Below are 16,064 nucleotides of genomic sequence, written 5' to 3'. Positions count from 1 at the left end.
CTTCAAATGTGTTGCCTTCCTTCCCTCTTAGGCTTCTCCCCTTTCTTTCTGCTGTTTTTGTTTTTAAAATCTCCCTTGACTCTTTCCTACACCCTCTTGGCCGGAAGAGCCCTTCAAGATTGGTCCTCAGTGTGTTCCTCCTTTTTTCCACAAGCGCTTTCCCTTGATTATCTGAACCCGTCTTTTAACTTCACCCATTATCACTCTGCCTCTGCCATCTAAATTTCAGGGCATCAAGTGAGAAGTCCATCTACCAGCCAGAGAGCATCTGGGAACAGGTCTCTTGCTTCTCCTGTCCCGGCCCCTGTCTGACCATGTCTCCATCTCCCTACCCCAGCCATCCTGAACTTGTGGAGAGTTTCTTAGTATGGCTTGTTCTTGCTGCCTTTGCCTCCCATCTGGCTTAGATGGCTTTCACTCTTCTTTCAGAACTCAGGTCTGTTCTTCTCTCCAACCTTGTATGTGTGTGGAGAGGGCACAGATCCGATGATGCACATGAGCCATTTTCCCCGCGGTCTTGCACTAGTGATTGAAAGCCCCCCAGGGAGACCTGTTATCCTGTCGCTCCAGCCCACCTCCCTCACCCGGGTCATCCATGAGTCAACCTTTTGTTTTTTTCATTGCACTAACCTATAACCATTAATGTGTTCTTCCTCTGACAGTATATCAGATCTTCCTCTTAATATCAAATCTTTACTATAGGTTTTTATCGCTTCTACCTGCCCAAGGACCAGAGTTTTTCACTGATCTCCTTGAATCTAGTTGGCCTCTGGTATCTCACTGTGTTTGTCTTTTTGCTCCTGACAAGCCTATGGTGTCTCTACATGGTCTACATGCTATATATCTATGGTACATGTCTGTCTTCTCTTTTGCCTCTTCTGATATTGTGACGGTCCAGCCCACCTTACTTTTTCTTCAGTTTAAAATACTAAATCTTGTAGCTGTGTTTCCCATATTCTGATACTTGAGCAGTGTGTTCTCTAACTCTGGAGTGTGTGTAAGGACCACATGTCACATTTACATGGACTTTTCCCCAGCACCTAGCACAATGCTTTTGCAGATCATAATTAATGAACAGATGTTTGCATATATGGCAATAGATGCATGTATCAATGAATGGGCTGTTGTGAATTTTCTAAGGTTCAAGCTTGATATTCAGAGTCTAAAGTTTGCATCTTTAAACTAGTTTCTTTTCCAGGAAGCCTATCTAGGCTTTAGGTTGGTCAGACTGCAGCCCAACACATACCGTGAAAGATTTCAGGGTCTGATCATTAAAAGTTGGCTTTTAATTTTCTGCCTTATTGTTTGAAACTCATAAATAGTTCTCCTTTGGATGGACGTCACCATATAAGGAGAATTGCCTAGAAATAACTGAATTCACAAAGCTTTAAGAAAAGCCAAGCTATGTCATGGTCATGTACATTTTGCCAAAAGAGGGACAGGCCAATAATTTTTTTTGTAGTGTGAGATTTTGTTTTTGTTTTTTCTAAGCTGGGTGTCAGCATGTCAGTATCACTGCGGTGGCCCATGTTCAGAATGGAAGGTTGACCCAACTGTATGTTTAACCCAGAGAAGGCCATGGCATCCGGCAAGTCTTGGCTTGCATACTAAGTGTGACCCTCAGGATTAATGGAGGGTTGCAGAAAATAATTTTCTGGATGAACTTAAGAAACTGTAAACAGAGCTCTTTCTAACCATAAATAGGGCAGCTTTGTCCTATTTTTATTGTAGAGTACACAGAAGATGGAAATCAATATTGGAAGAAATGTTTTATTTCGCCAAGGAAAAAGATCATACTCAACACGATTCTCATTTTTCTTGGCAGGCTCTTCTCAACCATCTGTGAGTCCAGGGGAACTGTCTCCACCATCCATCCATCCAGCAAAATCAGAGTTAATCGTCAGTGTTGGCGACGAGATTAGGCTGTTATGCGCTGATCCAGGCTTTGTCAAATGGACTTTTGAGACCTGGGGTCAGTTGAGTGAGAATACACACAAAGAATGGGTCACGGAGAAAGCAGAGGCCACAAACACGGGCAGTTACACATGCACCAATGAAGGCGGCCTAAGCAGTTCCATTTATGTGTTTGTTAGAGGTAAATGTTCGGCTTTCTTTGATGTTATGCTTTAGAGAACTTAATATCCTGTTCTTAATTATGGATGACATGTAGAGGGCTGACCTATAGATAAAATATCACCGGCTGGGTCTAGAAAGCCTAAAACAAGTTTTTCTTTGTTAGTTTCCCCCATCTTTTGCTACATAGGGGCTTTGGGTACCACTCCAGCTGAAGGTCTGCAAGGCTCTGATACTCTTCTTTAATGAGATTACAATATGGTGAGCCCCTTTGTCCCGGTGCTCTGAGTAAACCCTGAGAATAAATTAGGCCCTTTGGGAAAGCTGCATTTTAATGCCTTGAGATCCCAGATACTCCCACTTAGTAAAAACACTTCAGGGAACTAAAGGCCTCTAAAGGCCTAAACAGACCGACACTTCAAAAGAACTGACCCACTTTTAGGGAGTAAATTCCAGAAAAATAACTCAGTCAGCTAAGCAGTGCCTGTCCTTCCTAGGTTCTTAATAGACGTCAGTGGATTCATTTAAAAAATTGTGACCTCTTAGAAACAAAGGGAAAATATGACAGTTGTGTTTCTAGACTTCATTTCCTATGATGAATTCAGTGATTCATCTGCATTTGGGCTTTTAATATCCTTGTCAAGAGGAGGTTTGCTGGGAAGTTGGGTGGGGGGTAGTATCTTTTTGTTGATGTAAAAACTGAAGTACTTAAAGCTTCAGAGACATCCCCAGGTTATAGGAGGAGAAATAGAGGCCCAGTTCTACTCCTCAGTTTGTGCCTGGACTGGGGCTGTCACTGGAATAAGTGGGCCTGAGGAGGAGGCCTCATCCATGGTACTGTGGAAGAATAATGAATACATTTATCCCAAATTGTAGCTCTGAGCAACTGTGACATTTGGATAAGATTACCAACTCTGTCTTCCTTACCTAATTATTGTTAGGGAGACAGAATTCTCCAAATTCTAGGAGGAGAATAATTCAAGGGTTAATAAAGTTGACTCATGTGTTCGCTATAAAGAAGGTTGCCATGAAATTGACTCTGCCTCTCCTTTGCTTATCTGGTGTCCTTTCCTTGGTGGGTAGCTGAAAATAAATATACATAGATAAGCCCCAGCTTAGCCTCTGGATATGGTTCTATAATTGTTGAGCCACCCTGTGTGCTGTTCTGTGACATTCAAGAATGTACTCAGTAAGTTCCACTTGGTAATGAAGTATCATTCTGCTTATTAATAGGATGGGTAGACAACTGAATCAATGGGGAACGCTGAGTTAGCCAAATCAGTCTCACAGAGCTCATGAATTTTCTTTATAGGGGACGTCATCCTCAGTAACTTAGAGTTATACTTAATTATTGCTGATTTAAGATGTTTGGGTACTTATGTAATCTGTGTTACAGCAATGAAGGGAAATACGGTATTGTTGTAGGAGCTAGACTCGAGCAACTGAGAAAGAGTAGATGGAAAAATAACCCACTATGGCCTCAGACCATAGTTCAGCCAGCGTGAGGTGATTTATTCACAGAATAAATTAGTGAGGCTGGGAGGTACATAATTCCTTTTGGGAAGCTCTTTTTCAAAATTGGGCAAAATTAAATGATAAGTGTATTTCAATTATGTCAAATTGATTTTTGTGGAACACCTGATTTCCGGTTGGAAAGGACAATTAGAAAACATTTAAATGTAATCTGTTGGCCCAATCGTATACCTGTGTTATCTTTACACAGTAGAGATGGCAGCACATTGACTATATGGAATGGGGTTTGTCTTGGCTTATATGAGGCCTCCGTCTGCCTGAGACTCCACACCTGGTCTCCTGCATAATTATTCATAGTACTCCCTCTCACTCACAAGTGTCCTGGTTTGGGCAATAAAGTATTTGCTACGGCATTTCTGAGATCCCTAAGCTCCCCTTGTGCATATGAATTTATCTGATTTCCAGAAGCTACATTTATACATAGCTTTCAAGGAATATGAATAGAGTGAGGCCCACGTGTTATTTGTACTGGGTGGCCTGCTGATAGTTTTCTAGATTCGATTCAGAAGCTTAAAGATCCTGGAGACTGGGAGCTCGGGAAAAGGACCCACACAGAGGGGTTAGAGGATTTCTTGACTCTGCTAGGTATCTTAGACTGGCTGCTTCTGGCCCATGCTCCTTGAGGTATTCCCTGTTGTAGAAGAGAGTAATGGTGGTAATAAGATATTCTCAGAGTTTCAAGAGCTCACATTGTGATATCAGTCAGACCTGGGGGTTAGAGTTCCGCCCAGCCATATCTGGGCCATGGCACTTCAGGAGAGTCACTTTTTTAAGACTTCAGTTTCTTCATCTATAAAATGGGTATAATGATAGTGTCCATCACATACAGGTGTGTTAAGGATTAAATGAGATAGATAAAGTGTGTAATGGTCCAAGCTGAGTGCATGGAAAATGTTTAATGTTAACTCTTACTCGTTAGTGTTATTTGGGTAATTTCTACTTTTGCTTGCAAAGAAAAGAGTCAGCAGCCATTTGAGTCACTAGGGCTTGTTGTTACGAAAGGCAACATTTTAGATCTTTTAAAAATGTTTTCAGTGCCTGTGATCAACCATTCAAACTGCTAATTTTTGATAGATCCTGCAAAGCTTTTCCTCTTTGATCCTTCCTTGTATGGGAAAGAAGGCAGTGATACGCTGGTCCGCTGTCCTCTGACAGACCCAGAGGTGACCAATTACTCCCTCATGGCGTGCGAGGGGAAATCTCTTCCCAAGGACTTGACGTTCGTCGCTGATCCCAAGGCCGGCATCACGATCAGAAACGTGAAGCGCGAGTATCATCGACTGTGCTTGCGCTGCTCTGCAGACAAGGATGGCAAGTCAGTGCTGTCGAATAAGTTCACCCTGAAAGTGAGGGCAGGTACGAGCCCGTTCCTCCTTGATTCTGGGAGTGGGAGCATCTGTTGATCTAAAGAAGACTTCTCTCTTCCCATTGGTCCATCTGAGTATAGTCAATCAGGCAGCTGGCTGTTCATCAATTCCCCCAGCGTCACAATAATGTCAGCTGCATGTGAATTCTTTATTTCACAGTCCCAGCCCCACATGGCCATTCCGTGACTGCCTCCAGCTAGGTGTGTCTACCACAGATTGGCATTTAGACCGTACTGGGGACAGTCGTTAACCTCCTGACTTCAGGTCACCCCAGGTTTCATAATTGCACTAAGTGTTCCTTGCAAGAGAAGCTTTCTGGGCAGCTTTAGTTACACTGTTTGAAGACTAGCGTACAGATCACTCTTTCCTTGATTTACTGTTGAAATATGAATTGACTTTCTCCTCAGCTGTTTAATTTTAATGCATTCTCAAAACTGTTCACAATCTGAGGAGGAAAGCACCAACTGACTATGGACCTTGTTGTTATGGTGGCATTATGTAGAATATTTCGGTAGCTAGATGATATCCAGATTTGTATCTCAGAGATCATCTAATTCAACACCAGTTGGCATGCAGCTATTGAATAGTTTTTATTAAGGCATTTGAAAAAGAATGCTCGTTGGGATTAAGGAAAGTTTATTTAAAACCTGGGATTTTCAGAAACAAGCAAGATAGTATTTTTACAATACGTGGGAAAGATGCCTATTTGATTAAGAGAATAGAATTAGTTTTAGGTCACATCCTCGTGAAACGATGAAGGTTATGTGAGGCAAAGATTAAATCAGTTTCCGTACACCAGGGCTTCTCCCTGTACTGAAAAAGCATTGTCCAGGAGCATTAGAACCTCACAATAGACAATCTGACCTTTTTCACTCAATGAATTTCCTTGAAGGATGCGTGATTTAATTGCTGATATCTTCAGATATGCACATAATAGAGATCAGTTAGTACCATACTTTATGTTTTATTTAAAAGGCGGCAAAGTAAGCTGTGCACATTTGAGGAAAAATCATAAGTTAAAATGTCATGCTATAATAGAATAAATTCTTTGAGGGCCACATTTCTTTTCTTTTCTAGCCATCAGAGCTGTGCCAGTTGTGTCTGTCTCCAAAGCAAGCTATCTTCTTAGGGAGGGGGAAGAATTTTCAGTGACGTGCTTGATAAAAGATGTGTCTAGTTCCGTGGACTCAATGTGGATAAGGGAAAACAGCCGGGTGAGTGAATAGTTTCCTTCATTTTTCTCAATATATCACTCTCTTTATGTGGGAGAGTTTAAGGTTTTTCTTTAAAAGAGTCTATTAATTATCTCGGGGATGGCTCAGCTGGTGTGTCTGTGAGGTGGAACTGGCTGGGAATGTGTTGAGATGTGTATTTTCCACTTTCATGATGCCATATGTAGTTGTGTACATTCGCTATTAGTAACAAATAAGTGTCATTTTATAAATTTATTGTGAGAAAATCAAAGAGAACTTCAGACTTATTCATGCTGTTTCTTTGAATGACTTTAGTAGGGAAATTTTTTAAAAAATTAATGGTTAACTGCATAAATACGTTGATTTTAAAACTTCTTATCGAAACTATTCAGGCCAGATTACTTAAAACATGGGGAAGAGTTGCCAGTTTTTTTCCTTCCATGTTTAAAAAGGATAAATGGGTCTCAGAGATTTACCAGGAAGCTCTTTCCTCTCCCACGAAGTGGCCTATCCATTTGAGAGACAGATTTCTTTTTGTCTGGGTCTAATTTCCTCCTTTGAGGCTGGTTACCTGAGATCAAGTTGCTAATGGTTTTCTATTTGTTTTAGTCCCTATTAATAAAATGGTTGTCTTTAATCCGAAACATTTAGACATGTTTAGGTTCTCATTTGTTTAACAAATGCACGTTGAATGTCTGCTATGTCAGAGACCATGTTGAGGTGTATCTTAAAATTAAACTTTAGCCAGTTATATTTGAAGGTTGTTTTTTTCTCTCTCTCTGCATAGTCATATTAATAGCAAAGTCTTTAAAATGCCTAATATTTTGCTTTAAAATTCCCATTGACTGAATTTTCAGTAATTTTTGTTTGAATAATCTTGGTCATCTAGGTAATTAGCTCTCATGGTGGTTTTTTTCAGTGCATATGTATGCATTACACTGGAAAAACAAAGCATGCTATTTTCTTCCCCTCCACTTCCTCTTCTTCCTCCTCATGCTCTATATTCAACATTGGCAATTTCATGCCTGTTTAAAGAATTTTTTGCTAAACAAGTAACCATAGTGATTAGCATAATGCAAAGCATGATAGTCTCCCTGTACACCTGTGATGGATGGTAGCTTGCTAAAGAAAGTCTCCCATTGACTAGAAGAATGGATTGTATCGTAAGATTTGTTCTTTCAAACCAGTGACTCAGAGAAACAAGTTTGAGTGTTCATAACATATAATTTAATAAAAATAATAGCTTATGTATGGATTTTTGACTAATCTTGCAGAACACAATCCCATATTAATTGGCTTTCTGTATCCTTGATTTCAGATGAGAGAACAATTTAGACTGTGTGTGTATCTGAGCCTCTGTATAACTTGGAAATTAGCCTTTTTGAGACGAGAAATTAAATTGCCCCAGGCAGTTTTGTTCTGAACCGTTTTTCCCAGGAGCCCTGCATGCCATTCCCAATTAATCCACTGGCGCTGGTAGATAAGGTTTCAGTGTTGGGAGCTCTTTGGGGAAATCCCAGTGTGCACCTCCAAGGGTTAAGGAAAACCAAATCACGTGCAAACAATATGCAATGTGTGACTTGCAGATGGGGCTCATGGCTCTATGCCAAGGTTCATCCATGAATCTTTTATTGGTATCTTTTGGCTTAATTTGGAATATTTAGCACTGTTAGCACTATCAAATTATTTTAAAAATCCATAGTATGTGATTTTGACCATTTAGGAATAAGTTTAACTCACAATGAAATTTTGGGTAAAATGACTGTTTTAGCATTTTTTGCAATTGTTTATTTTAAAACGTGAGTCTTGGCGTTTATTCAACATTTTTGAGTCTTGGTTACCTTTTGAATGCTTCTAAACCCTTGTACTTTTACTCACTTTTAATTATGATCTTTGACAGTATCCTAAATTATGATCTTCAAGTTTGGGTGTCAATATTGCGTCACTTTTATGACCAAGCTCTTCCTTCCAGCACTGGCATGTTCATTGTTTCTGTGTAGCTCCCTATTGTAGGCTCCTAGGCTCTTGCAAGAACTAGAAAGAAGATACTGTGATTCTAGAATATGGTATATTAACTGTCCATTGTCATTCTACCTTTGTAGAGGGGAAGCCTGTGACATGATGGACTGGGAGAGGCCAGGGAAAATGTCACTTCAACTTGTTATTACATCTTCTTAACCATTGATCTTATGCAGTGAAATGACAGATTTCTGCCAATTGCTAGAAGACTCTCTTAGGAAGGAGTATCTTCAAATCCATATAGTGCTCCGGACTAGAAGGGCCTTTAAAGGCCATTGTGTTCTTGTCCCCTTTTAGAAACAAAAGCTGAGACTAGTGGTATCCTCGACTTGCCCAAGGTCTCACACTTAGTTAACAAAGCAGGTTTCTCTTCTTTTTATTGCAAAACATTCAACTTTGGCATTGGCTTTTATGTGTGCTGATTTTAAAGTAAAAAAATTCCAAAAATATAATCACATGAGAAAAAAAGATAGAATCCCACCATTGTATATAGCAGTGCTGTGCAATAGAAATACAGTGTGAGCCTCCTATGTAATTTAAAATGTTCTACTGGCACGTGACAGAGTAAAAAAGGTGAAATTGATTTTAATATTTTTTAATGCAGTATATAAAGATATTATTTTGTCATAATTAACATAATTATTAATGGGATATTTTACATAATTTTTTTATATTAAGACTTCAAAATCTGGGACATATTTTATATTCACAGCTCAGTTTGGACTACCATGTTTCAAGTGCTCAATAGTCACATGTGGTTAGTCTTTATAAGTGCTATATTGCCTGCATCTTTTTTTCATATTTCTTCTCTCTCTGCGCATGTATTATCACATTGTTGCAGTTTTAAGGTACCCTCAATTAATGCTTTTTAATTAATATAAACATTTTTCTTATTTTCTCATACTCATAATTTTGATACCTAGTGCACATTTAGGTGATCTCTGAGGTTTCACTGCAGTAAATAACTTGGAGGTTTTTTTCTCTTGCGCATTTGTTTTTTTTTTATTGAGGTAACATGCGTTTGTAACATTATATAAATTTCAGGGGTACATCATTATATTTCAGTTTCTGTATAGACTACATGTTCACCATCCAAAGACTAGGTCTAGTTATCATCCATCACTGTACACCTGTGCCTTATTACTCCTTTTGCCCTCCTCCCTTCCCCCTTCCTCTCTGGTAACCACCAATCCAATCTCTGTATCTATGTGTTTGTTGCTGTTTGTCTTCCATATATGAGTGAAATCATATGGTATTTGACTTTCTCTGTATGGCTTATTTCGCTTAGCATAAAACCTTGAAAGTCCATCCATGTTGTTGCAAATAGCAAGATTTTATCTTTTTTATGGCTGAATAGTATTCCCATTGTTTACGTCCACCACATCTTTATCCATTCATCCATTGATGGGCACTTAGGTTGTTTCTAAGTCTTGGCTATTGTGAATAATGCTGTAATGAACATAGGGGTGCAAATATCTTTTAGCGTTAGTATTTTTGTGTTCTTTGGATAAATACCCAGATGTGGAATAGCTGGATCATATGATAGTTCTATTCTTAATTTTTTGAGGAATCTCCATACATGGGAAGGAGCTTTTGTTTTTTACTGAGTGAAGTTCCTTGAGTTAAATTTGCTGGAGTTGATCAGGGATATGAACATACCGCCAAGTTGCTTTCCCGAGGACAGTTCTGATTTATAATGCTGTCAGAATGGTCTAATGTCAGTAGGTTCACCATAGCCTGGCCAACAAATCACCCTTGATCTCATTGTGTGTCCATGTCAGCTCCTGTTTACTTTCTTTTTTCAGTTTTGTTTTTTTTTTTTCCCATTGTAATAGGAATGTATTCACAATACAAAAAGTTTGGAAGGTGCAGAAAGCTATATGCTACTCCCTTTAATCTTTTCGGAGTGGCTCTAGTTTATGTTATGTTTTTTTCCCATGATGTTTTCCATACAAGAAATCTCTCCATGTCTTGTCTGGAGACAAATAATAAGAGTGGGATGATGATATCATAAGAGTGAATTTGCAACCTTTTTTCTTCAGCTCATGCTTAAATAATTTGGGGCTGGGTCTTATATACTTGGGAACTCCCCTTAATAGTTGCCAGAATTCTGCTGGGTGAGAACAGTGGGATGAGTTTCTAAGTTAGTTTTAGACATTGTGATTCCATTTTTTTTCATGAAAATAATATAAATGTTAGTAAAATAGAATCTATTATTATTATTAGCAGTGTGTTTTCTTTCAGTCACTAAGATATAGAATAGAAAAATATATAATGGGAAATATTGATATCATAACTATGCATATTCTGTAATATTTCTTATAGTAACTTTTAAAACTTGACACAAAAAATATTTAGCACTGCAGAGAATTTGGAATTATGTATGCTGTGGTTATTAAGAAATGAATTTTCATGTTTTTTTCTAATCATTAATAATGACTATCTTTCAATATAATCATGTAATATGAAGTGTTCCAATGACAGACTTGTCATGATGCTTTATTATTCTTACTTAAGTAGTGTATAATGAATGCTAATGTGGAGAAGTTAATTGCTGCTATTTTTATTTTATCTAGGAAGGATCCTGAATATAAATTTTATGGTAATCTTTGATTTTTTTTTTCTCCCCTTCTGAAACCAGCAGACTAAAGAACAGGTAAAGAGTAGTAGCTCACATCAGGGTGACTTCAATTTTGTACGTCAGGAAAGGCTGACTATCAGCCCAGCAAGAGTTAACGATTCTGGAGTGTTCATGTGTTACGCCAATAATACTTTTGGATCAGCAAATGTCACAACAACCTTGGAAGTAGTAGGTAAATATCTCTGAGAATGTATGAATTACTGGCAGTAGTGAAAGAAGAAATTACTAGATAGTTTCCTTTTCATGTTAATGGAATGTTGAACAGATTTTTAGAAATTTTAGTATCACTGAATGAATGAATGAATGAAATGAATGAATGAAAACATCGTCACCCCCTCCAACTAGAGCACAAAGGAAATTCTACCGGTTTAATAGAGGGAAGTGGAAAGCTGTAACTGACGTTGTTTACGCACCCTCCCCTCCCCACCAAACAAACAAAATTTAAGTTGAGCTTTTTCAAAAATTCCAGTCCTTGCTGAATGACTTGCATTTGGAAATGGTGTAGCCTTTGTCTTTGGAGGAGAGCAAAGGCTTAGAGCCTAAGATATTTCTCTGAATCTTTGGGTGAGGCCCCTCGGCCTTTTGGTTTAGAGTTTTACCCCTCATAGGCTCTCATTCATTTGTAGCAAGAAAGGCTGAATTTGAGCCTCTCCTCCCTAGCACGCACCTCACCATGCCCTGTTCTCCAACCTTAGGCCATAGCATAGACCTTCAGGCAGGAGGCCACTGGGGAATGGGTCATGGGTCCTACAGAGTGTAAACTGGAACATGGTAGCCTGTGTCCCTAACCCCATCATATCTGGTGTACACAATTGCTTTAGCCTTTTCTTCCCCACTCTAGAAATCTCTCTAAATATTTTCCAATCATCTACTTAATGAGAGAAAAGTCTAGGGAAGTACTTGATGTTTTTGATTTACTGAAAAAAATACTAATTTTTAAATTACTTCATTTGCACATTTCTTGTCTTTTGAGTATTGTTTGAATTTAATCTGTTTTCTTGTCTTTTTAATGCAACCATATTCATTCTTTTTGCTTGGCTTTGACTAAGTCTTGAGGCTGGTGAAATTCTTCAGCACGAGCAATAATAAAATGATGTGATATTTGTTTTCCTCTCTCTCCTTTCCCCCATATTTCTTCAATAATTTATGTAGCAATGTTAGAGATCTGTGATTTATCCCACCATAATCTCATATAATTTTGGCATTTCTGCCCATGTTTTAATGGAAAGTAGCTCAGCAGACCGAATGTGGAGAAGACATTTTACTTGCAATTATAGAGTTAGCACACAGAAAGAGTGCTACTTTGTCCCTGAACGTGATTGTGAACCATTTATTAATTTGAATAGAAAGCTATGCTTTTAAAATATTAAACTCCATAAGTGCTAATTTGCTAAGTTGATTAGGGAGTGTGTTGATATATCAGCTTCAGCTCCAGAAAGCAATTAGAAGGATGTTTTCAGCATATTGTTGTGTGTAATCAGATTTTTAAAATCCATTCATCAATTTCCAAGAATATAACTATATAACTGGAAAGACTTGTGGCCGTGAAACCTGAATCTGGTTTTGTGTTGTTTCAGGAGTGGGTTGGGATGGGAGAGGAACAGGAAGAGACAAAGAGAAAAGTAATTTCTTTAGGGGTTGAGAGAGGGATTTGGATGCAAGGTGGAGTGGTGGAGAGCACAAGGCTTTGGCTTGGCCCTGATCTGGTTTTCAGTTGGGCTCTGTCACTTAACTTTCGAATGCACCCTACTTTAACTCTGCCTGCATGTTCTCCTCTGAGAAACACAGCCTCTAACTCCCGAGGCTGTGAAAGGAGAAAAGGCAATAGATTTTATTAAAGTGCCTGGCATAGTGTTTGCACTGGATTAAATGAGGAACTTCAGACTAGTGTTTTGTATATGACTGTAAGAGAAATAGTATCAGTGCGAATGTTGTTGTTTGTAATATTTGAATACTTTGCATTGTGTGCTTTCTTTGGATTTAAGACCTTGAGAACCTGAAAATTTAATGCAGCATTCAGATGAAATATTTATTCCCTCAAAATTAACCTAAATTAGCTTAAAAATGGTGGAAGGTATGATTTATGACTCAGGTATTAGAACAGAGTGGTGGTTTCTATCTGCAGTTTTCTATCTGCAGTTTTCCTTTGGATGATTTTTTGTTCTCACCTGAAAAACCCTTTTTCCGTTGGTACAAAGGATAGTTGGAATTAATTTGTAATCGGAATCTATAAGGAAACGAAAGGGCAGTAGATACGATAATGACAACTCCTGTGGGACATCAGTGTATTTAACCAAATAATGCCAAAGATAGTGAATGATCATTTTACATTCTACAATTAGTTTTTAAATTTTGAAAAATAAATAAAATAAAATAAAAACTCTTCCCTAATTTCACTAACTGGAATGTAACCATTTTTAAGATATTGTTTATCTTTTTGTATGCAGCAGCACTTTAATTACACAGACAGTTTTATTCTCCCTCTCTCTCTAACTGAAAGTATACAGTGACTCTGGGATGTGCTATCTTAAGAAGAGGCCAGCCTTGGCTTCCTGCAGACCTGTATTCAAATCCGGGCTCTGCCATTGGGTAGCTAGCCATGTGGTTTTCCAAAACTTGGGTTTTTTAGGAGTTATTAAATTAGGAGTTATAAGTTTTCTCTTTCAGTATTGTTACAAGATTAAATATTTGTCATAATTATTAAATGAAATGTATGCTAAAGTACTTAGCACAGTTCTTGGCACATAGTAAGCATTTCATAAATGGTGGCTATAAAAATAATATTGATAATTGTTTTACTACATTCTTTTCCAACCTCTTATATTATTATTATATAACCATGTCTAAGGGCTGCTTTATTAATTAACCAGTTTTCTGTTTTCTTGTTTTAAAAATTATTATAACTAGTGTAAATAGCACCTCTTTTTGCATGTAGCCATCCACTAAGAAGAGTTCTCAAATGGAAATTACAGGGTTAAATTGAAGAACAGATAATTTTAAAAAGTCTATATTGCTAAATGCTTGCTTTTTTTTTCTTGTTTTTTTGCTGAGGAAGATTGGCCCTGAGCTAACATCCGTGCCCATCTTCCTCCACTTTATATTTGAGATGCCTGCCACAGCATGGTGTGCCAAGCAGTGCATAGGTCTGCACCTGGGATCCGAACTGGCGACCCCCCGGCCACCAAAGTGGAACGTGCAAACTTAACTGCTGCGCCACCGGGCCAGCCCCAATCTTCCTCTGTTTTGCTTAAAGAAGATTTGCCCTCCACTAACATCTGTACCAGTCTTCCTCTATTTTATATGTGGGCCACTGCCGCAGCATGGCAGTCTGCACCCGGGATCCAAACCCGTCAACCTGGACCACTGAAGCGGAGCACGTAAACTTAACCATTTAGCCAGCCCTGCTAAATGCTTTCTAAAAGAGCTGTGCCACTTTCTAATGTGTCACACTCAGTGTGCTACTTTTACCACACTTGCAAAACTATTGCATTTATTTCAAATCGGTATTGTTTTTCCATAGGATGGATATACTTTATTTTTTAACAGCTTTATTGAAGTTTTGCTATTTTTAATAAGTGAAATGTGATGCCTTATTTTAGTTACTAGTTTAAATATTTTTTCTTCTATAGTTTCATGTCCTCTTTTTCCTATTACCTCGGTTAATTTTACTATATAGACATTTTTAAATGTTTATATATTCCGATTTGTCTTTTATAACTTTTTTCTTCTGTTGCTTCTAAACAGCCCAGAAAACTGCCCCCTCTGTAGAAGTTTGATAGGAGTCAATTCTGTTGTTTACTTAAAAATACAGTTTGAGGGGCCGGCCCAGCGGCGCCGGGGTTAAGTTCGCACGTTCCGCTTCGGCAGCCCGAGATTCACCGGTTCGGATCCCAGGTGCGGACATGGTGCCGCTTGGCAAGCCATGCTGTGGCAGGCGTCCCATATATAAAAAGTGGAGGAAGAGGGGCACAGATGTTAGCTCAGGGCCAGTCTTCCTCAGCAAAAAGAGGAGGATTGGCAGCAGTTAGCTCAGGGCTAATCTTCCTCAAAAAAAAAAAACAAACCCAGTTTGATTGTTAAAATGCTATCTTTGATCCATCTGTGACAGATGATGTGATGAGAAGATGTAAGTTTATTTTTCTTCCAATACTAAATGACAGTTTTTCAACTTTTTAATTGAACATTAGAGGTCTCTTTCTCTTCTTGATTTATGACAGCTTCTTATCACACATACAATTATCCTGGGTCTGGGTATAGGCTAACTCTTTAGTTTGAATACTTTTTAACCTAATAAACATCAAGGCTAGCAGTTCTAGAAGACCTACAAGATGGTGATAGATCTTTAAGAGAGCTGCTTATGAGACTGAGGTGGGAGAATAAACATTCCAACTGTGTGTCCTTTCTCACTTTGTGACAGTGATTCTGCAAGAGCAAAATAAAGTGTGAAACGGCGAGTTAACGTTCTCTTACTTGCTACGGTCAATTAATACTGGAAACCTGTCAATTATCTTTGCAATCCAAAGATGAAGTTGTGTTTTTTGTCGGGTAGTTGTGGATAACAGTTTCTTTCTGTTTGACTCTGTTATGATTAGATAAAGGGTTCATTAATGTCTTCCCTATGATGAATACTACCGTATTTGTGAACGATGGAGAGAATGTAGATCTGATTGTTGAATATGAAGCCTACCCCAAACCTGAACACCAGCAGTGGATATATATGAACAGGACCTCCGCTGATAAGTGGGAAGATTATCCCAAGTCTGAGAACGAAAGTAATATCAGGTAAGAAGAGGGCCCGGCACTGGACCTTACACGTTTCCCCCCGCTTCCACTTGGCTTACCAGATCCTACCGTGTGACCCGTAAATGTATGAGAGGACACCTGCTATGGAAGGGAGTTTGGGGCTGCTTCCTGAGTCTCCATCCCGTATTTCATTTTGCTGTGTATTTAGCGCACATGAAAAGTCTGTGCCTCAGTTTTTTTCATTTGTAAAATGGGGGATAGTTCTTCCCCAGAGTTCTGAGGATATGTCACAGCAGTGACTGGCATATACTAGGGGCACATTAAATAATTCTCTTCAGAGAAAGAGAAGAGTGAGTGCCTTCAATCGTTTCCTTAAAACTTTAGGAAAACTCAGAATCATTAAGTAGCTTTGGGCCAGGCAGTGAACTTGAGTTCTTTTTCATCAGGTCTCTCATTTGATCCTCAAAACATTTGTCATAAAAATAGTAGCAATAG

At 38.6% G+C, this 16,064-nt stretch overlaps 1 protein-coding gene across 4 annotated transcripts in view; it reads left to right on the top strand.

Annotated features, from left to right (window-relative positions):
- KIT (KIT proto-oncogene, receptor tyrosine kinase) overlaps nt 1-16,064 on the top strand; it is an 81,591-nt gene that overhangs the window by 33,771 nt on the left and 31,756 nt on the right. For 2 of the 4 annotated variants that reach the window (XM_046657309.1, XM_046657307.1), the window contains exons 2-6: nt 1,826-2,095; nt 4,681-4,962; nt 6,051-6,187; nt 10,830-10,998; nt 15,419-15,608. In XM_046657309.1, the coding sequence (XP_046513265.1) occupies nt 1,826-2,095; nt 4,681-4,962; nt 6,051-6,187; nt 10,830-10,998; nt 15,419-15,608 (1,048 nt within the window). Of the gene's footprint in view, nt 1-1,825; nt 2,096-4,680; nt 4,963-6,050; nt 6,188-10,826; nt 10,999-15,418; nt 15,609-16,064 lie in introns of all 4 variants that reach the window. The other 2 variants (XM_046657308.1, XM_046657306.1) reach the window with 1 other exon arrangement.

Source organism: Equus quagga, chromosome 3, assembly GCF_021613505.1.
Source record: "Equus quagga isolate Etosha38 chromosome 3, UCLA_HA_Equagga_1.0, whole genome shotgun sequence".
Lineage (NCBI taxonomy): Eukaryota > Metazoa > Chordata > Mammalia > Perissodactyla > Equidae > Equus > Equus quagga.
The sequence above is the reverse complement of the archived record's forward strand: the minus strand, read 5'-3'. Positions and strand labels throughout refer to the sequence as shown.